Source organism: Heptranchias perlo, chromosome 30, assembly GCF_035084215.1.
Source record: "Heptranchias perlo isolate sHepPer1 chromosome 30, sHepPer1.hap1, whole genome shotgun sequence".
NCBI lineage: Eukaryota > Metazoa > Chordata > Chondrichthyes > Hexanchiformes > Hexanchidae > Heptranchias > Heptranchias perlo.
In genome coordinates, this window is record NC_090354.1 from 8,643,043 (window position 1) to 8,664,872 (window position 21,830).

A 21,830-nucleotide genomic window follows, 5' to 3' on the forward strand; every position below is an offset into this window, starting at 1 on the left:
AAAACCAAAACGAAGGACACACTTCACCACAAAATTTAAACTGTGAAACCCTGTGGCTAGAACCTGAAAGTGTACCATGATGGAGGAAAAGATGGAGGGGGAAACTACGGGTCTGATTTTTGAGTCGGGGGCCCTGATTTTTAAGAGTTGAAAGGTCCTGTTTTTTTTCCAATGTATGAAGCTCTATTTTTAACGTAGTTCTGAGACACTGAATTTTAAAGAATTATATAAAAGTCTGAAGGCTGCAGTTTTTATAGAAATTAATATGCCCTCACTACAATTAAACTAAAGGGCCTGCTTTTAGAACTCTGAGGAAGCCCCAATATTTATGAAGATTTACAGGTCCCAAATTTCAGTGTTATTTACTGGCTTTGATATTTTTCACCTTTTTCTGCTGGCTCCCAATTTTTTCAACCTCTTTCTGCTCTTCATAGTACTTTACATTTTAATATTATGTAGTCGGGTCACGTTACCTTACAATGCCACTGACTGGGTCAATTTCAATAGGTGGGTCACACCTACAGATTTTGACATATAATAAATTGTCAAAATTGTATTTGGACTGGCTTCCATCTTCCCATGAATCGCAGTAGTGATCACAATTTGTTTTCTTTAGTACTTTGACTCGCCTGCTGTACCCCTCAATGGATGATAACCTCCTGAAATACATGTACGATGATAACCAGCGAGTGGAGCCGGAGTGGTATATCCCTATTATTCCTATGGTGCTAGTGAATGGTGCAGAAGGTATTGGCACAGGATGGGCTTGCAAAATCCCCAATTATGATACAAGAGAAATTGTTAATAATATCAGGCGTATGTTGGATGGAGATGACCCTGTGCCCATGGTAGGTGAAATATTTTCATTTCTTAAGATCCACCCTCCCCTATAACTCATACACCATTAAGACATTTGTTGTCAAGAATCTTGTAACATGGGTGATTTTATTTTAATTCATAACTGAAAATCACATTGGTTTGCTGACTGATAGCACAATCTGCTTATATTAAACAATGGTATTAATTTTTACAGAACTTTTGAATGTAAATTCTTCTGATATGTATGTTGGATTGTTTCTCATTAGCTTCCTAATTACAAGAACTTCAAGGGTACAGTTTTTGAGTTGGGTGCCAATCAGTACATGATTAATGGTGAAATCTCAGTGCTCAATTCCACCACAATAGAAATTTCCGAGCTCCCAGTCAAGACATGGACTCAGGTAACTAGATTTTTCAGACCTTATTGTTAAACTGCAGTAGTTGTATAAAAGTGATCCCAATATAGATATAAAAGCACAAAAAAGATTTCAAGCAGACTTTGTGGTCTGATGCTTAGGCATTTAATGTTACCTTCCATATCAGAATGTGAAGTTTTTTGCGGTTGTTTTCTGGTTACATTGATGTTACACTGTGATGTGTAGTTAGCAAGGTAAGTCTGCCTGGTAGCAAGTAGATTTCGTAACAGTGTTTGGCTTGTGGTCAACTGGCGAATAGTGGTAGTGTTACGGTGTACTTCTACACTTACCGAAAGCTAGGGTTTTGGCTATGTCAACATAGTTTTGAGTTATTATATTCAGATGGAGTGAGGTGTGTACCTCAGGAGCTGGGGTTGACAAGGTAATTATACATTTTTTGATCAAGCAGACTTAATGGGCCATTTCTTATTTCCATTATTTCTTATGTAGTTGTGTTTCATGTTTTTTTTTTGTCTGCATAGGCTTACAAAGAGCAGGTGCTAGAGCCAATGTTGAATGGAACAGAGAAGGCTCCATCGTTAATCACTGATTATAAGGAGTACCACACTGATACCACTGTACGTTTCACAGTAATGATGACTGAGCAGAAACTGGTTGAAGCAGAAGCTGCAGGACTGCACAAAGTCTTCAAAATAAATGTCCCTCTTACATGCAACTCGATGGTACAGTAATTTATAATCTATTAAATTTGCAATGCATATTGCACATTTTTGTTTGGGTTTCACCACTGACAAATTAGTCACTTCAGCAGCTACACACTTGTACCACTAGATGGAGCTTCAAAAGCTCCAGAATCTGCAGGTCCTCGCAGCACGGTTCAGGCCACTGCAAACATTCCTAATCTTCCTCCTGGATAACAGTTAAATTTGGAATAGTTACTCGCCATTTTCTTCCTTTGGCAGCCTGCCAGGTTTTTTCTCTCATCATTTTGCAGGCTGTTCCCACCACCTCCTCTCACCTGCAGGTGCATACTTCTATCATTTGATGGAGTTGAAGACCTATACCTACAGCATCACTAATGCAGTGAGGGAAATTTGCTTTGTCCTGAATTTACATGGGCAACGCCACATGAGACCCATTAGTTTTAAATGAAAATTAATTAATTTTTCAGGTCCGTCTCCCTAGACTGGCCATTTTGTTAGCTTGTGCATTGATGCTGAAATGAACACTAACATTAGTGATAAAGCTGCCCCAATGTTTGCTGTTAACTACAGAAGTAGAAACCTTAAAAGCCAGTTTTATTAATAATTAAAAGTTAAACAGTTTAATTCTGCTTGACCTATCATCCCATTCTCCCTTAGATCCTATATTTATATTATAATTTGATTTTTTTCTTTTTACCTGGTCTATAATCTTGTTTCTTCTATAAACATTAAAATACTTTTTATATCTTGTTTCTACTTCAACTATCCCAGTTAAAATTCATTTAAATTAATAGCAATGATACTGAGATCTTAAATCACAAGTCCAATATGCCAAATGGCCTTTGGCAGCTTGCCAGTCTTTTTTCTCTTTAATGAACCATGCTGTTGGCTGTTTCCACCACTTCCTCACCTGCAGGAGCACACTTTTACCATTAGATGGAGGTCCTGATTTGAACTCTCTTTTCCCCCCCCCACCCCATCTGGTGGAAACCGGGCAGAGGGCAGTTAAAAGGTCATTGACTTACTCCTGTTGCCTTCCCACTGTGTCCTGACGTTAATCTGCTCTTTTGAGTGGGACACCCGCCCCAAGCTGGCAGGGCCTTGTTTAAATATGCAGATTGGAACCCAATGATGTAATCAGGACCCAAACTGCAATTTTAGCAGGGGAGTGGTGACTGCTTCCCCGACAGGCCAAACCTGTCAGGAAGGGGATCATGGACCAGAAGGTAAGTCTTAAAAAAAATAATAATAATTTCGGTGTCCTTGTGGGCTAGGAGGAGCAGAAATGCTCCTCCGGGCCCACAAAGAAACCTTGGGCCTCCCTTGCCTCGGATCCCCCCGCCACCACCACTTATTTGACTGCTGGGGACTAATCCCGCGGGTCTTCTGCTGCTGAATTCCCACTTCAGCCTGCCAGCTAGGTGGTGGATCTGACTGGGTTTGGGTGGATCACTGAGAAAATTTATGGGAACGAGGCCTGGCCGTTAACATCAGTCGGGCCTCCCTGTCCCTGGATGCGTTGCCCGCTTTGGAGCTCAGGCGCACCTTATCCGCCCTCCCGTTAAAATCAGGGCCAGAGCTTCAGAAGCTGAAGACCAATACCTATAGCATCACTAATGTATTGAGGGAAATATGCTTTGTCCTGAATTCATATGGGCAATGTGACGGGAGATCCACTAGTTTTAAATGAAGACAATATCGATTTCACTAATTAGAGCATGATATTAGGGCTCCACACATTATCTGCTTTTCTCATTGACCCTTCTCCAATTGGAGGTAAAATTAGATGGACCACGCTGTACTGCTAACTTATCACCATCTTGTGAGGAGAGAAGGAGAAAAATAAATAGGGGGAGGGTGGAAAAAGTGTAATCCAAAACGGGTTTATATTTCCAACTACAAATGGATGATTGGTACAGTGGGTTAGTACACTAGCCTTTCATAGCTTTCTGAAGGGTTAAAAGTCGTCTTGATTTGGCTTTCTAACTACTTGTGTCTCTTTAGGTGTTGTTTGACCATGTTGGCTGTCTGAAGAAGTATGAAAATGTACAAGACATATTGAAAGAGTTCTTTGACTTGAGGTTGAAATATTACGGTTTAAGAAAGGATTGGCTTGAGGGATTACTGGGAGCAGAATATAAGAAACTAAGCAACCAGGCTCGTTTCATCTTGGAGAAGATTGAAGGCACATTGATCATTGGTATGTCTTAAAAACTCCTTAATGGTTTAAATAGCATGCATTTTGGCCTTGTCAAAATAGGATTGCAGGTCAAAATATTTGGAGGCAACATTTGGTTTATGAAATAATCGTGATTATGTAAAGACATGCTTTATAACAGCAGCAACAAATAACTTGACTTTCTGCTTGCTGCCTTCCTGTGTCATTTTTAATGAAACTGCTACTGCTTCTTTTGTCAGTTTAAAATACATGAGCACTTTTCTATTTATTTATATGTTACTAGTAAATCACCTAAGAACAAGAGTATTATGCCAAGTAGTTTCAAGGATATGGGACTCTGATTTATCACAACAGCAGCAACTTGCATTTATATAGCACCTTTAGTGTAGTAAAACGTCCCAAGGTGCTTCACAGGAGCGTTATCAAACAAAATTTGACACTGAGCCACATGGAGATATGAGGACAGGTGACCAAAAGCTTGGTCAAAGAGGTAGGTTTTAAGGAGCATCTTAAAGAAGGAGAGAGAGGTAGAGAAGTGGAGAAGTTTAGGGAAGGAATTCCAGAGCTTAGGGTGCAATCAGCATTGGGTGCTGTCTGAGATCAGGCACTAAAGAGATGGGGTGTCAGAGTCTGGCAGTACTATGGGGTGGGGAGGGAATCCCCAGGGTCTGGGAACACCAGAAGCGAGGTCTTGTGGCTCTGGGAATGCTGGGACAGGCCCTGGTATCTGAGGTCCACCAGACAACTTTTGAAATAAACATTTTCATTCGAAGCCTAGGCATTTGAGGCAGGCTGAGGCCTTAAAATAAGAACTAGAAAGAAGGTGGTAAAAGACAACACTGGGCATATTTAATCATGTTAAAGAATGTGTAGCTTTTGAGTTTTTTTTAATTTTCTTTAAAAGCTTACTTTGGAAATTCTAAATTTCAGATATAGAGGAAAAAATGGCAATTACATGTTTTCCCAAAAAGCATTTCGAGTGAATTGATTGGTTCATCAACGAACCATCACTGTTTACATGGAAGTTCCTATTATAAATGTTTACTTAAAAGTATTAAAAAAATGGTGCTAAAGGGAAGTGTGGACATATGCAAGGTTTTAAAAAATATATCCTCTTCTCCACATGTGATAACTCATTTCAGAGTACGGTTATACAGTTAGTGGTTGCCCTCCAGTGCATTGCCCACGTGGCCATTTTTTATCAGTGAACTTAGTGTATAATGGCAGACTATTTAACTCTGGAGGGCGTCCTATACAAACCCATCCTGAATAGGAATCAGTGGTAATAAGGTAATCCTTTCACTCAGGGCACTGAGGCCAATTGTAGAACCTCTGTTCCTATCCTGATTGAGATCAGCTACTTCAGTGCAGGCAAAAAGAAAGTAGGACTTGCATTTATATAGTGCCTTTCATGATCTCAGGACTGTCCAGAGTGCTTTACAGCCAATGAAGTACTTCTGAAGTGTAGTCACTGTTGTAATGTAGGAAAGAATTGAACCTAGAGGGCTTTATAAACCGTGTCATCAGGAATGTTGTAGAACCACTTTTAAAAAGAAAGACTGCGGTGATTTGAGCCATATGGGGATCTGAGTTGTTAGGATGGATGTGACGTTATGCAAATAATATTTTAAATCCTGTAGTAATGACTAACCAGTGCTCATTATACATAATTTGTGTTAATAACTAGATTTATTAGGCTTCAGACGTGTGGCAGTATGTGGATTCCCCATTAGATTGAAATGGGATTGAGTGCTTTTCAACATAGTTGCTGAAAAGCATAGATGAAACATGAAACTTCTCATCTATGCTACAGCAATGAGGCATTAGAAGAAATAATTACAATTTTTTTAGCAGACACACTTGGTGTATATACACATAATCCAGATGGTTGCTATCAGGGTGCGAATTTTTAGCTTTTTCTAAATAAAAGTAAACAGTATGAAGCTAAATAAATATAAACAGTATGGGCAGCATTTTAGCACCCGCCAGCGGGTGCGTTCCTGGCGGGGGGGCCCCGAAAATCGGGAAATCCCGGAGCGGGACCGGAGCCCGCCTCGAACCCGCGCACTTCCGGGCTCCCCGCTGACGCGCCGGCGTGCGCACGCAGCCCCTGCTGGTGGGAATCCCGCAGGCAATTAAAGCCAGCGGGATGCCACTTGAAGCTATTTATTTGGCTTGTTCAGGTCATTAACTGACCTGATTAAGGGATTATGTGAGGAGGGGTGGGATTTTAGAGCAAACTGGGACTGTTTCCCACACTGGGGGAAACACTCCCAGTTCAAATGGACCTGTTGCACCTGTCAGCCTGTGGCAGCTGCAAAGGTCCATTTGACAGGTGGTGGGGGGGGAGACCCTCACTCATTGCAGGAGGCCACTCTGTCACTTGGGACAAAGTTTGGCCTCCACCACCCTCCTCCTGACAATCAAAGTCACCAACTTGCACACTTACCCCGGGGTCCAGAGACATGTACCTACCTTGCGGACCCCCTCAGATGTACATCTGCCGGATGGGGGCCGCCGTAGCTGCAGTCATGACTTCCTCGGAGGGCGAACAGCATCACCAGCCTCGCCATCCACGCCGTCCACCTCTGACACGTGGAGCTCCACAGCAGAGTGCTGTGACACATCCACCTGTACAGCAGGAGGGAGGGCTGTCGCAGAGAGAGATGCGTCGCAGAGGACACTACCCTCGCCACAGGGTCCACAGACCGAGGCTCAGAGTCACTCGACATGTAGTCGTGGACATCTGCAGCCTCCTTCATGCCGAGCTGCTCCCGGCTGGCCCGAGCACCATCTTCTTACCTGTCGCTGTCAAAGTCACCACTGCCCTCAACAACCTCTCCTCCACATCCTTCCAGGGTGCAACCGGGGGCATCAATGACGTCTCTCAGCCATCTGCACAAAAGCGCCCTGCAAATACACCTACACCCACTCTGCAGTGACACAATGGATGGCTTCAGTTGTGGGTCTTCATAGTGATCCTCAGGAAAGGGCATTATTGCACAGACCAGACAAGATTCGCAAAGACATGGCAGTAGTGGTGCCAATATAACATGTAATGTGAGTTGGTCAGAAATTCAATATAAGTAACAACCATGACAAACCCTCAAACACCCTTGTGCATCCTCTTCATGCTCACGACACGTTTGCCTTACGCTGCCTAATGCACATATGTGATGCATGCCCTGTGGCTGCAGCACAGGTAGTGGCAGGTTGAGTGAGGCTGGCCGTGAAAGAGATGCACGAGAGAGTGAGTATGAGATAGAGCCATGAGATTGTATGAGGATTGGGTTGAGTGGTAGTGGCGAGGTGAGTAGGTGCAGGTACGATGAGGTTTGAGTGGGTATGAGGGGTGATGTGACAGAGTAGTGTTGGCAGTGCAGAAGGAGATGTGGGGTGGGGGCGGTGATGTGGCAGACGGAGTGTAGGGGAAAGAGTAAGTGTACTCACTTTGGCTGACCTACTGAGGTCATTGGAGCGCCACCTGCACTGTATGCAGGTGGGCGATATGTTGGTGGTGCTGGTGACCTCCTCTGCCACCTCGAGCCAGGCCTTCCTGGTGGCAGAGGCAGGCCGCTTCCCGCCCACCCGCCGGGGGGAAGATCTCTGTCCTCCCCCTCCTCCTCACCCCGTGTATTGATACCTGGAGTGAGGCCACATTAAACTGGGAGCAGCCTTCCCCCTGGGCTGCTCCATGCTGTGATTTTTTTCTGTTTGTTGCAGCATCTGTCAGTGGAGGACTGCCCCTTTAAATAGAGCTCCTCCAGCTGACAGATCTTACTGCGCATGCGCAGCCCGCCCGACGCGCAGATCAGCCGTGGGGACCCCGGAGGAGCAGGTAAGTGGATCCAATTGGGCTACGATCACGCGGGGAGCTGACTGATTTTGCCGGGCGCGATAGCCCCCCCGCCGAGAACCCGCAGCCCTGCTAACATCGGGTCCTATATAGCTGAAAGAATGAAAGGCTTCTCGTTGGTCAGTAATGGAAGGTTAGGATTCTGGTGGAACATGATTCTTTGGGCTGAATAGACTTTTCTGTGAGTGGGTATTCTCATGTAGGTTTCAATGTGATTTTAATAACCAGTGAAATTAAACTACAAAATTGTACTTGAAGTACAGGCCATTTAATGTGCATGGATCCTCTGGTAAACTTTAAGTCTAATATCCAATTTATAATTTTTTTCCGTCTGCAGAAAACAAACCAAAACGTGAATTGATCCAGTTACTGGTCGATCGAGGGTATGACTCCGATCCTGTAAAAAGCTGGAAACAATCTCAGGAAAAGGTGATATGCCAGCAACATTAGTTGTGACTTGTGCAGTTACCAACTTACAGCCTGCAGCACAGACGCAAATGATGCCAATTACAATATAATGAAGTGATTTTTTTAATGATCATTTTACATGTAGATCTAGTAAGTTGAAATATATCGGGCATCATTTTAGCACCCGCTATCGGGTGCGTTCCTGGCGGGGGGGCTCCGAAAATCAGAGAATCCCGGAGTGGGTTGGGAGCCCGACTCCAACCCGCCCACTTCCGGATTCCCCACTGACGTGCCGGCGTGCGCGCGCAGCCCCCGCTGGTGGGAATCCCGCAGGCAATTAAAGCCAGCGGGGTTCCATTTGAAGCTATTTATTTTGCTTGTTCAGGTCATTAACTGACCTGATTAAGGGATTATGTGAGGAGGGGTGGGATTTTATAGCAAACTGGGACTGTTTCCCATACTAGGAGAAACACTCCCAGTTCAAATGGACCTGTTGCACCTGTCAGCCTGTGGCAGCTGCAAAGGTCCATTTGACAGGTTGGGGGTGGGGGGGAGACCCTCACTCATTGCAGGAGGCCACTCTGTCACTTGGGACAAAGTTTGGCCTCCACCACCCTCCTCCTGACAATCAAAGTCACCAACTTGCACACTTACCCCGGGGTCCAGAGACATGTACCTACCTTGCGGACCCCCTCAGATGTACATCTACCGGATGGGGGCCGCCGTAGCTGCAGTCATGACCTCCTCGGAGGGCGAACAGCATCACCAGCCACGCCGTCCACCTTTGACACGTGGAGCTCCACAACAGAGTGCTGTGACACATCCACCTGTACAGCAGGAGAGAGGGCTACCGCAGAGAGAGATGCGTCGCAGAGGGCACTACCCTCGCCACAGGGTCCACAGACCGAGGCTCAGCTTCCTGGACCTCTTTGCGCAGCAGTGCACACGGAGGCTCAGAGTCACTCGACATGTAGTCGTGGACATCTGCAGCCTCCTTCATGCCAAGCTGCTCCTGGCTGGCCCGAGCACCATCTTCTTACCTGTCAAAGTCACCACTGCCCTCAACAACTTCTCCTTCGCATCCTTCCAGGGTGCAACCGGAGACATCGCCGACATCTCTCAGCCGTCTGCACAAAAGAGCCCTGCAAATACACCTACACCCACTCTGCAGTGACACAATGGGTGGCATCAGTTGTGGGTCTTCATAGTGATCCTCAGGAAAGGGCATTATTGCACAAACCAGACAAGATTCGCAAAGACATGGCAGTAGTGGTGCCAATATAATATGTAATGTGAGTTGGTCAAAAATTCAATATAAGTAACAACCATGACAAACCCTCAAACACCCTTGTGCATCCCCTTCATGCTCACGACACGTTGCCTAATGCACATATGTGATGCATGCCCTGTGGCTGCAGCACAGGTAGTGGCAGGTTGAGTGAGGCTGACCGTAAAAGAGATGCACGAGAGGGTGAGTATGAGATAGAGCCATGAGATTGTATGAGGATTGGGTTGAGTGGTAGTGGCGGGATGAGTACTGGCGAGTTGAGTAAGTGCAGGTAAGATGAGGATGAGGTTTGAGTGGGTATGAGGGGTGATGTGACAGAGTAGGGTTGGCAGTGCAGAAGGAGGTGTGGGGTGGGGGCGGTGATGTGGCAGATGGAGTGTAGGGGAATGAGTAAGTGTACTCACTTTGGCTGACCTACTGAGGTCATTGGAGCGCCACCTGCATTGTATGCAGGTGGGTGATATGTTGGTGGTGCAGGTGACCTCCTCTGCCACCTCGAGCCAGGCCTTCTTGGTGGCAGGGGCAGGCCGCTTCCTCCCGCCCGCCGGGGGGAAGATCTCTGTCCTCCCCCTCCTCCTCACCCCATGTATTGATACCTGGAGTGAGGCCACATTAAACTGGGTGCAGCCTTCCCCCTGGGCTGCTCCATGCTGTCATTTTTTCTATTGCAGCATCTGTCAGTGGAGGACTGCCCCTTTAAATAGAGCTCCTCCAGCTGACAGATCTCACTGTGCATGCGCAGCCTGCCCGACGCGCAGATCAGCAGTGGGGAACCCGGAAGAACAAGTAAGTGGATCCAATTGGGCTGCAATCGGGCGGGTGGCTGACTAATTTCACCGGGCGTGTTACCCACGCGCCCGATAGCCCTCCCCCCACCGCCGCGAACCCGCAGCCCTGGTAACATCGAGCCCATCATGTATAACAACATCACAAGGTGCTTTCCCAGACCATTATCAAACAAAATTTTACTCCGAGCCACATGCGATATTAGGACAGGTGACCAAAAGTTTCGTCTTAAAGGAGGAGAGAGAAGCGGAGAGGTTTAGGGAGAGAATTCCAGAGCTTAAAGCTGAAGGCAAAACAGTCAATGGTGGAGTGATGAAAATCAGGGATGTGCAAGAGGCCAGAATTGGAGGAGCGCAGAGATAGGGAGGGGCGAGGCCATGGAGGGATTTGAAAACAAGAATGAGAATTTTAAAATTGAGGCATTGCCAGACCAGGAGGCAATGTATGTCAGCGAGCACAGGGTGATGGGTGAACGGGACTTGGTTTGAGTTAAGATACAAGCAGCAGAATTTTGGATGAGTTCAATTTTACGGAGGGTGCAGGTGGGAGGCTGGCCAGGAGAACATTGGAATAGTCGAGCCTAGAGGTAACAATGGCATGGATGAGGGTTTCAGCAGCAGATGAATTGAGGCAGTGTGGAGACGGGCGATGTTACGGAGGTGGAAATAGGCGATCTTGGTGAGGGTATGGGGTCGGAAGCTAAGCTCAGGGTCAAATTGGACGCCAAGGTTGCAAATAATGGTAATTAGAACTCTGAACTCCTGTAAACTTGCCTGAATTGTCATAGTTTTTTTAAACTGCTCCTTCTATTTGGAACTGTGAAAGCTGCAAATACAGGATACAAGTGGCCTAATGTGACAGATATGTCAAATGCCAGAAGTACCATTGCAATGTGGTTGAATCAAGTTACAATATATGAAATTACTTGGACAAAAAAATATCATGCAGGTGTATACATGTACATAGATAAACAGGAATCATTATAGCACTAATGGTGTACATCATGTATATTTGAATAGCCACTAACCAGTAAATTCAAATTCTTACTGTGATAGCTATTTGCTTTTCAAAGCTATTCTGAAGGAATTGATTAAAGTAGTTTGATTACCTTGTGGGGTTTGATAGAATCTTTGTGCTAGCAGATAGTGGTGCTGCATGTTTACACCATCCAACAGCACCAGGTCTTAACAGAACCCATTACTACACAACATATTTGCTAGTTGGCAATAGCTATTGTTTGTTCCATTGGAAATATTGCAAATTGGTATCCTTTCCTGTCCTGGACCATGTCCAGGGTGGGTGTCTAGGGTTGAGCATCTACCGAGTAAACTCTTATCTGAGTATGGAGGTGTGACTTTGTGGATGTCCAAAAAGTATAACCAAAACTTAATTTATCTACTTTAAGGTAGGAGTTCAGACATCGCTTAGATTTAAGGGGGTACTTTCAAATTTAAAGATATTGCCTACATTAATTTTGTTTTTAATTGCTTCTTGACAGGAGCAAGAATCTGACTTGGAGGATGCAGAGGAAGAGGAATCCACCACTTCATCTGGAGTAGATTTCAACTATCTTTTGAATATGCCCATGTGGTATCTGACTAAGGAAAAGAAGGATGAACTGCTTAAACAGAGAGATGTCAAAGTAGGTTTACATAGGTTAATGAAGACTGACAGTAAATGTGAAGATAAAGTTTTTGTTCTTGGGAATTCTATTCTGTCTCCGAGCAGAACCTGCAAAATTTCAGCAACAATGACACCTTTGCATTTGTTTCTAAATTAATTTGTTGATTTTGGATATTTGTGAACCATGGCTTAGCAATTGGTCCTAATGTGGTGGGCAGGAAGCATGAGCAGCTTTCTGACCATATTGGGTAAGGACAAACAAGAGGTGTTCTTTACCCATGCCTGAAGCAGGTATTAGGCCCTTTGCATATGTAAATAAGGGGCCTAACACCTGTTTGAGGCACCCCTTCTGTAAGGTTGGTTTGCTCTGGGGCCAGCACTGGCTGCATGCAGGGAAACGAGCTCTAGGGATTGCCTGCAACAAAGAAGATAAGTAACTTACCAGAATGTGGAGCCAGGAGGAGCAGGAGTGCTCCACCCTGCCATGCATTAAAGGACCCGGTCGACGCTCCAGACACACACACATCCCCCAGTCGCCTCCGCTCTTGGCCCTGATCTCCCCTTTACTCCCGATCCCCAACAGCATTAGCAGCGGTCCAGACTTGGAGTCCTCTTCACCAGTGGGCTCTTGACGCTTCACCGGCTACATTGAAATGGGGCCCCAAGGCCCAATATCTGGAGTGCCTTGGGCCTCACCATTCACTAGTACGATGTGCGAACCATGCCCGCGCGGCACAATTTCTATGCCCATGTCTGATATGGTCCAAATTTGGGAAGTATGGAGTCGCAGTACATGATTTAGAAAATGGAAGTTAATGTTATTGCTCGGTCTGTAATTCCAATCTCTCTTAAATTAGGAAAAAGAATTGAAAGATGTAAAAAGGAAAAGCCCACCAGACCTATGGAAGGAAGACTTGGCAGCCTTCATTGAGGAGCTTGAGGTATGATGACTGTTTCTGCTTGATTGGAGACCGGTGTTAGATTAATATGGCCATTATATCAATTGTCACACTATATAAATTGGGATTCTTCAGTAATTGTTTCTCATCCCCAACCCTCTTCCTCTTCCTTACAGGCCTCCTTAAGCCTTTGTATGGGGCTTGGATGTGCTGCCGCCCGGGCGCAGGCACTAATTAGAAGCGAGACATTGTGCCTCAAAATTGGTCCTTTGTACCCTCTTTTCTGCCCAGAAACAGGCACAACAAGGAACAATTTCAATCCCAGTACATTTCATTGCTGTTTCTAGGTGTTTTTTTCCCCTTGCACCTGCTAACTGTAGCCAACACAGCTGTTGAGTTTTGCTAGTTGACTTTGCATTAGGTCAAGAGAAAGGTTACAGAATTAACTGAGCAGAGTTGGAATATTGTCATTGCACAGCAAAAAGTTTACTGAAGAAAAATGTTGTTTAGTTGGGCTGCAATATATAATGTAAAATACTTGTGTTTTTGTTTTCTTCCATTCATTTTTTTTTTATTCGTTCATGGGAGGTGGGCATCACTGGCAAGGCCAGCATTTATTGCCCATCCCTAATTGCCCTTGAGAAGGTGGTGGTGAGCCACCTTCTTGAACTGCTGCCGTCCGTGTGGTGAAGGTTTTCCCACAGTGCTGTTGGGTAGGGAGTTCCAGGATTTTGACCCAGCGACAATGAGGAACGGCGATATATTTCCAAGTCGGGATGTTGTTTGACTTGGAGGGGAACGTGCAGGTGGTGTTCTTCCCATGTGCCTGCTGCCCTTGTCCTTCTAGGTGGTAGGGGTCATGGGTTTGGGAGGTGTTGTCGAAGAAGCCTTGGCAAGTTGCTGCAGTGCATCCTGTGGATGGTACACACTGCAACCACTGTGCGCCGGTGGTGGAGAGAGTGATTGTTTAGGGTGGTGGATGGGGTGCCTTGTAGATGGTGGAAAGGCTTTGGGGAGTCAGGAGGTGAGTCACTCACCGCAGAATACCCTACCTCAGACCTGCTCTTGCAGCTACAGTATTTATGTGGCTGGTCCAGTTAAGTTTCTGGTCAATGGTGACCCCCAGGATGTTGATGGTGGGGGATTCGGTGATGGTAATGCCATTGAATGTCATGGGGAGGTGGTTAGATTCTCTCTTGTTGGAGATGGTCATTGTCTGGCACGAATGTTACTTGCCACTTATGAGCCCAAACCTGGATGTTGTCCAGGTGTTGCTGCATGCGGGCACGGACTGCTTTGTTATCTGAGGGGTTGCGAATGGAACTGAACACTGTGAACATCCCCATTTATGATGGAGGGAAGGTCATTGGTGAAGCAGCTGAAGATGGTTGGGCCTCGGACACTGCCCTGAGGAACTCCTGCAGCAATGTCCTGGGGCTGAGATGATTGGCCTCCAACAACCACAACCGTTTCCCTTTGTGCTCGGTATGACTCCAGCCACTGGAGAGTTTTCCCCCTGATTCCCATTGACTTCAATTTTACTAGGGCTTCTTGATGCCACACTCGGTCAAATGCTGCCTTGATGTCAAGGGCAGCCACTCTCACCTCACCTCTGGAATTCAGCTCTTGTACATGTTTGGACCAAGGCTGTAATGCGGTCTGGAGCCGAGTAGTCCTGGCGGAACCCAAACTGAGCGTCTGTGAGCGGGTTATTGGTGAGTAAGTGCTGCCTGATAGCACTGTCGACGTCACCTTCCATCACTTTGCTGATGATTGACAGTAGATTGATGGGGTGATAATTGGCCTGATTGAATTTGTCCTGCTTTTTGTGGACAGGACATACCTGGGCAATTTTCCACTTTGTCGGGTAGATGCCAGTGTTGTAGCTGTACTCGGACAGTTTGGCTAGAGGAGCGGCTAGTTCTGGAGCACAAGTCTTCAGCATGACTGTCGGGATGTTGTCGGGGTCCATAGCCTTTGTTGTATCCAGTGCACTCAGCCGTTTCTTGATATCACATGGAGTGAATCAAATTGGCTGAAGACTGGCTCCTGTGACGGTGGGGATATCGGGAGGAGATCGAGATGGATCATCTACTCTGCACTTCTGGCTGAAGATGGTTGCCAACGCTTCAGCCTTGTCTTTTGCTGGACTCTGCCATCATTGAGGATGGGGATGTTTACAAAGCCTCCTCCTCCCGTTAGTTGTTTAACTGTCCACCACCATTCACAACTGGATGTGGCAGGACTGCAGAGCTTTGATCTGATCCGTTGGTTGTGGCATTGCTTAGCTCTGTCTATAGCATTTTAGGTACGCCTGGTGCTGCTCCTGGCATGCTCTTCTACACTCCTCATTGAACCAGGGTTGATCCCTTGGCTTGTTGGTAATGATAGCGTGAGGAATACGTCGGGCCATGAGGTTACAGATTGTGCTGGAATACAAATCTTCTGCTGCTGATGGCCCACAGCGCCTTATGGATGCCCAGTTTTGAGCTGCTAGATCTGTTCTGAATCTATCCCATTTAGCACGGTGGTAGTGCCACACAACACGTTGGATGGTGTCCTCAGTGCGAAGACGGGACTTCGTCTCCACGAGGACTGTGCGATGGTCACTCCTACCAATACTGTCATGGACAGGTAGATTGGTGAGGATGAGGTCAAGTAGGTTTTTCCCTCACCACCTGCCGCAGGCCCAGTCTGGCAGCTATGTCCATCAGGACTCGGCCAGCTCGGTCAGTAGTGGTGCTACCGAGCCACTCTTGGTGATGGACATTGAAGTCCCCCACCCAGAGTACATTCCTTGCCCTTGCTACCCTCAGTGCTTCCTCCAAGTGGTACTCAACATGGAGGAGGACTGATTCATCAGCTGAGGGAGGGTGGTAGGTGGTAATCAGCAGGAGGTTTCCTTGCCCATGTTTGACCTGTTGCCATGAGATTTCATGGAGTCCAGAGTCAATGTTGAGGACTCCCAGGGCCACTCCCTCCTGACTGTATATCACTGTACCGCCACCTCTGGTGGGTCTGTCCTGCCGGTGGGACAGGACGTACCCAGGGATGGTGATGGAAGACTCTGGGATGTTGGCTGAAAGGTATGATTCTGTGAGTATGGCTATGTCAGGCTGTTGCTTGACTAATCTGTGGGACAGCTCTCCCAATTTTGGCACAAGTCCCCAGATGTTAGTGAGGAGGACTTTGCAGGGTCAACTGGGCTTGGTTTGCCTTTGTCGTGTCTAGTGCCTAGTGGTCCGATGCTGGGTGGTCCGTCTGTTTTTTAAATTCTTATTATGACTTTTCGTAGCGAGATTTTACAACTGAGTGGCTTGCTGGGCCATTTCAGAGGGCGATTAAGAATCAACCACATTGCTGGAGTCACATATAGGCCGGACCGGGTAAGGACGGCAGATTTCCTTCCCCAAAAGAAATTAGTTAACCAGATGGGTTTTTACGACAATCCGGTAGTTTCGTGGCCACCAGTACTAATACTAGTTTTTTTTTAATTCCAGATTTTCTATTTAATTAATTGAATTTAAATTCCCCAGCTGCTGTGGTGGGATTTGAACTCATGACTCTGGATTATTAGTCCAAGCCTCTAGATTACTAGTCCAGTAACATAACCACTATGCTACCATACCCCATTTTATTCTAGTTTATCAAGTAACCAGCAAGAAATTTTGCAGGGAACACAGATCTTCATACAAGATAACTTCTTGTATCACTTCTGCATCTTCTCACTGAAGAGATCAGTATTTTTTCTTTTCAAAACAATTTTCTTTTTTATTCAGCGTGTGGAGATACAGGAAAAAGATGACGAGGTGGCTCATGTTGGAAAAGCTGTTAAAAAAGGTGGTAAGGGTAAAATAAGAAAGCTGCAGTTGGAAGAAACCATGCCCTCTCCTCAGGGCAGAAGGGTTGTCCCCAGAGTTACTACTGCCATGAAGGCCGAGGCCACCAAAAAAAATATCAAGAGAAAAGGAAAGGTGAGCCCTATCTGGTTCTAGTGCTATTGTTGAAGACAAACTTTAAGCTTTTTAAACTACAATTAAGGGTTACAAACAAATGACAGCATAAGTCATCAACTCTAAAATAACTGTTACTATTGTGATTGGACCTTGATGCCTTCATTAACGTACTGCATGGAAAATACCTGGACCAAAATGCTGCCATAACAAAGAATGCTACAAGGTTTTTTTTAAGAAGTTTTCTCAATATTGATTACTGCACTGACTATGTATAAAGATTATAGTTGATGAAGTTGTTGACTTAAATTCCAGTGTTGATCTTAACTTTCCATGTGATATTTGTTATTGACAGCATAGTGCATGCTAATTGATGAGAAAGTACAGGCTGGATATCACTTTGGTATTTACCCAACTTCTCTTGATTTTCATTGGCCTCCACCACAAAACAAAAAATCTTTCTTTCAATGAGAGCTGGAAAGGGAAAGTTACTTTCTAATTAGTGCTATGTGCTCTAAATGGGGTATGGTTCTTAAAAACCCCATCTGGGGTTTGCTGGCTAAATGTAATACTCACATATATTTCAAAACGAAAATTCTAAATGGGGCAGTAAGCAGGATACCGACTGCAATACAATTGAATAATTTGATCAGGTGTCTACAGAAGTCAGTGTTTTTCAGTTGAACTCTGAATGTGGTTCACTGCTTATAATTCACACACCATCTTGTATTTTTCTTGCATGGATGTTGAAGAACTTGTTTTCAACAGTAATGGTTTTGACAGTGTTGGTTTTGTTTGCTTGTAGTGATATTAGACCTTGGAGACTATCACATGGTGAATTGTTCAAAATTCCACTTGTTTTAGATATGTCTATTTTTGATCTTTGGTACTGCAGTATGAAATGTTTCAATCACAGTTATTTGTTGCGGCTGTATTGTGAATTTTAGACTTTGTTTTTTAAAAAAAATCTTGGGTACTCTGCAGGGCGAAAGTGATTCTCTTGCTGTTAAGATGGAATTTGGTGATAAAGAAGAAAATTCTCTTGAATTGAAAGAACATACAAGCCTTGCAGAACGACTCACCAAGAAAGCGAAAACTGAAGTGGGTAGGTGTACAGTATCATTTAACCAAAAATGACCGAGCTTACCTAAACAGGATGTGGCATTGTGCTGCACATTGGAACACCAGCATGTGGCACTATTGTACAGGGACACCAGTTTAATTTCAGCCACTCCACTGAGTGTCCAATTGCAGCCACCTTACGCAGAGACATATTAAGTGTTCCCTTGATGTGAGGAGGAGAAAGTAACTGCTGCGGACCTTCTGGGGGTTGGGCCTAATCGCTGGATCATGTTGTATGTTCCAGAGGAGGTGTGTAGCACTAGTGTACTCTAATGGAGAGAAATTGAGGAAAACGGGAATGTGTCTCCTATGTAAATGCTCTTTTTTTTAAAAAAAAATATTTAATGGAGGAAGTAAAACATATTCCATACATCATCAAACATAAAATTACTTGGAAATTACAATATGGAAACAGGCTGTTTGGACCAACCAGTCCATGTTGTTTATTCTCTACATGAATAGCAGTCCTAATCCCATGTGATCGCTCTTCCACATCGCTTTACTCCTCTTTTCTTTGATCACTTTTCTAACTTATTCTTAAATGTTGACATTCTCTGCTTCAATCACCAACTCCAGTAGTGCATTCCACAGCCTCCTGTGAGCAAAAGAAAAGGCTTCTCCTCTCAGTCTTAAACCTCTTATATCTAAGTTACCCTATCTGGGAATTCAAAACCAGCTCATGCAACTGAGCTACTGGACAGTGTAAATCATTTTGGTTCTATTACACTTTATTGTTTGTGTCTGTGTACTTTTACATTTTCCTTAATGTCGCATAATGTATCCCAACAGAAGGAGTCTGCATGGGCTGAATGGCCTCCCTCTGTGCTGTAACCATTCTATAGGCTGCTGGCCTTTGCCATCTGGCTATTGGGATGATTGCAAGAAAGGCTTGTTTTTTTTTTATATTCCCCTTCACCACATTAGCAAAATGCCTTGTTTCCTATTGACTGCCTGCTGTGTTGGCTCTACCAGATTGGAAACTTGCTGTGTTGTGATTGTGTATGTGAATCTCTCTTCTTCCCATTCCATAATATCATACATCATCCTCAACCCAGTTGATAGAATGATGGGATTTCAGAAGAGCAGAATCAAATAGTATTTGTTATATTGCACACAATCTAATAACCTTACTGAGAAATCACTAACTTCAGTTGAGATGAAGAAAGCCAACAGATAGGTGGCTCTGGCCAGCTACTAACCAATTTTATATAGGCATGATCCACTTGAATGAGCTTGTTACACTTTATTTTAGTTGTGTTACTGAATAGTCACTGTACTTTTTTTTTAGGGACCAAGGCTAAGCCAAAGGCACAGAAGCAGACTACACTTCAATTTAAACCTCTTGCAAAAGTGAAGAGGAACCCCTGGTCAGATTCAGAATCTGAATCTGGCAGTGATGTGGAGGTTGTTGATCTTGCTCCCAGAGAGAAACCACAAAGGATGGCAGGTAGTGCTTTTGAATCCATATTCCTGCCAAATATTTCACATTGACAATGGGGCAGCATTTTATGTTTTGCAAAGATGGTTTGTAAACACTGGCCTTGTGAACATGCACCAGAGCAAATGTACTATTTGAAAAAGCACACATTGTAGATAGTACATAAGAAGTCATGGTTACCTTCAATGGTTGAGCTGGGAAAAGCAGCATGAGCCATACAGATCAAAAGCGCCTGGGTCTGTAACGAGACCTCGAGTGGCTGGGACGTTGGCAAGGGTAGAATTGAGCATGGTTCTTGCCTCTGATTGCTATTGAGTGATCCCTGCTCTAAAGTGCATCTATAAGGGCTTTGGATGAGGACAAATAAACCTGCCAAAACACTTGCTGATTTAGCTCACGAGGAAAAATGGCCACTTGAGCAAGATTCTGGAGGGCAGCTGACATCCATGGAACCACACCCCAGCAAGAGTCAGTGTCTTCAGCAGAGGACAAAAATTGACCAAAAAAAGGTCAGCATTGGTGTTTGTTGCGAGTCTTTCATATGCTGATGGGTTTGCTGTTTTCAGATTTCCATTATTTGCAGATTTTCTTTTTGTCTATATAAGCTTGAAATAGCTAAAAGCATTTACTCTGTTCTAAAGCTATTTCATTCTTCAGTGGCCACATTAAAACTCCCTGTAAACAAGCTTTATCTAATTTTACATAGAAAAATTTACTTCTCAACAGAAGACTTCACCTTTAAAGAACAGTGGTGTACGGTTAAACATTTTGATGGTCCTTGTACAGCTTTTAAGTTGCATGTCTGCAAAATTAATTCTTGCACATTTTTAAGCAACCAAATTATATTTTTACGGACAAATGCAGGAAGGCTGCCACTGACATTAACATTAGCATCAAATAGGGCCATTGATTCTTTCAGTATCATGCATACCTTTTGGAGATTTCAGCAAAAGATGATATCTTGCGTTTGCTGACATTTCTAGACGAAAAATGAAAGCCATGTTTAATATTTTTTAATAGGACTACGCCCTTTTCTTCCATCACTGAAATCAAGGCTCACTGCACAGTCTCCTATTCATTCTTTTCCAGGGACTTCAAAACTGTGGAATGCCTTCCCTTGTTGTCTTCCTTCTATAATCTTCAGGTTTCTAATACCTAAGCTTGATGTCACCAAAATATTACTTTTAAACTTTGGCATCCTGTGCTATGATTTTTTAGCCCTTCAATTGGATTTCTCAAAAAAAAATGCGAATACTAAATTGGAACTTTAAAGCTGAAATCACATCTGAGTACTTATATTTTTGACCAGTTTTTGTTCTCCCCCATACTTAAGGTGTTTTGCCAAGCACTGCTCACACTTTTAATTTTATCTTTCCTAAGTGGGAAGATACAGATAATTTTCTTTTGATGAGTTCTCTTTTCCCCATTTATAACAGTATCAAAGGCCCAATATGTGTTTGCATCATCTGACGAGGATGAAAATGGTGGTGATGAAAGCGACGATGAATTTCATATTTCTGACAGTGGTTCTGACTTTTCAGCTCCAAAGGCAAAATGTGCCCCTAAGTAAGTGAAAATTAAATTTTTTAAAATTAAAGAATTTGATCAAATGGAACTATAATCCTGCATTCATTTTGTTTATTACTTATGGTAAATATAATCTGTGCCCCGTGCAGGAAAGCTCAGTCAAAAGCTTCAGTGAAAACTGTTCCCTATGAGAGTGAAACTCTGCAACCATCCCAGAAGTCTTCCAAAACCTGTAAGTGTAAGTGTATCTCCCTTTCCGGTGGTACTAACTTTTAAGAAATTATCATTTTGACAAAAGATTTGAAGCAGCACTAATGGCTTATAATTTTTATCAAGTAAGTAAATGATTCATACAGACTAGCGGGTCTCTGGTTTGATCTCAAATCCATGCTGAGTTAGCAGATCTCAGCCAGCTGGTGGTAGATGGAAAATTAGCTTCTGTGCCCTTGGATTAGAAAGTGGAAACTGGTTAGGGTTCTTCCCTGTTCGCCATCCAGTAAATCCTGTTATAAAGTGCATATGTGGACAAATTGGGCTCTGCTGTGATTTCCCCTATGGTGAAATACTAATGAAATGTGGCACATCACCTCGATGGCGATCAAAACTGATGGAACCATACCCCAACAAGATAACAATTCCCAAGTGGGATGGGGTAGAACAAAATGTAACCCTATTCAGAGTTATTGGGCTTGATGTTGCAGTTTGTACATTTGTAAAATGTCTGTATACCAATAGAAGCAAGTTCAAATATTTGAATTTGCCTTTTATTGGCAGCAGTTGGTATTGTGATTACACCTTGCCTGAAGTAAGCATTGCTGCCTGCCTATTACACAGTATAGTCAATGCCATTC

The 21,830-nt window shown here is 44.3% G+C and overlaps 1 protein-coding gene across 2 annotated transcripts in view; it reads left to right on the forward strand.

Annotated features, from left to right (window-relative positions):
* Window positions 1-21,830, forward strand: part of top2a (DNA topoisomerase II alpha) — a 53,258-nt gene that overhangs the window by 25,602 nt on the left and 5,826 nt on the right. Inside the window, exons 21-32 of one of the 2 annotated variants that reach the window (XM_067968837.1) lie at window positions 617-848; window positions 1,086-1,220; window positions 1,718-1,918; window positions 3,905-4,100; window positions 8,273-8,364; window positions 11,916-12,059; window positions 12,898-12,981; window positions 16,719-16,913; window positions 17,877-17,997; window positions 19,303-19,461; window positions 20,889-21,018; window positions 21,129-21,217. In XM_067968837.1, the coding sequence (XP_067824938.1) occupies window positions 617-848; window positions 1,086-1,220; window positions 1,718-1,918; window positions 3,905-4,100; window positions 8,273-8,364; window positions 11,916-12,059; window positions 12,898-12,981; window positions 16,719-16,913; window positions 17,877-17,997; window positions 19,303-19,461; window positions 20,889-21,018; window positions 21,129-21,217 (1,778 nt within the window). The remainder of the gene's footprint in view (window positions 1-616; window positions 849-1,085; window positions 1,221-1,717; window positions 1,919-3,904; window positions 4,101-8,272; window positions 8,365-11,915; window positions 12,060-12,897; window positions 12,982-16,718; window positions 16,914-17,876; window positions 17,998-19,302; window positions 19,462-20,888; window positions 21,019-21,128; window positions 21,218-21,830) is intronic. The other variant, XM_067968838.1, reaches the window with a different exon arrangement.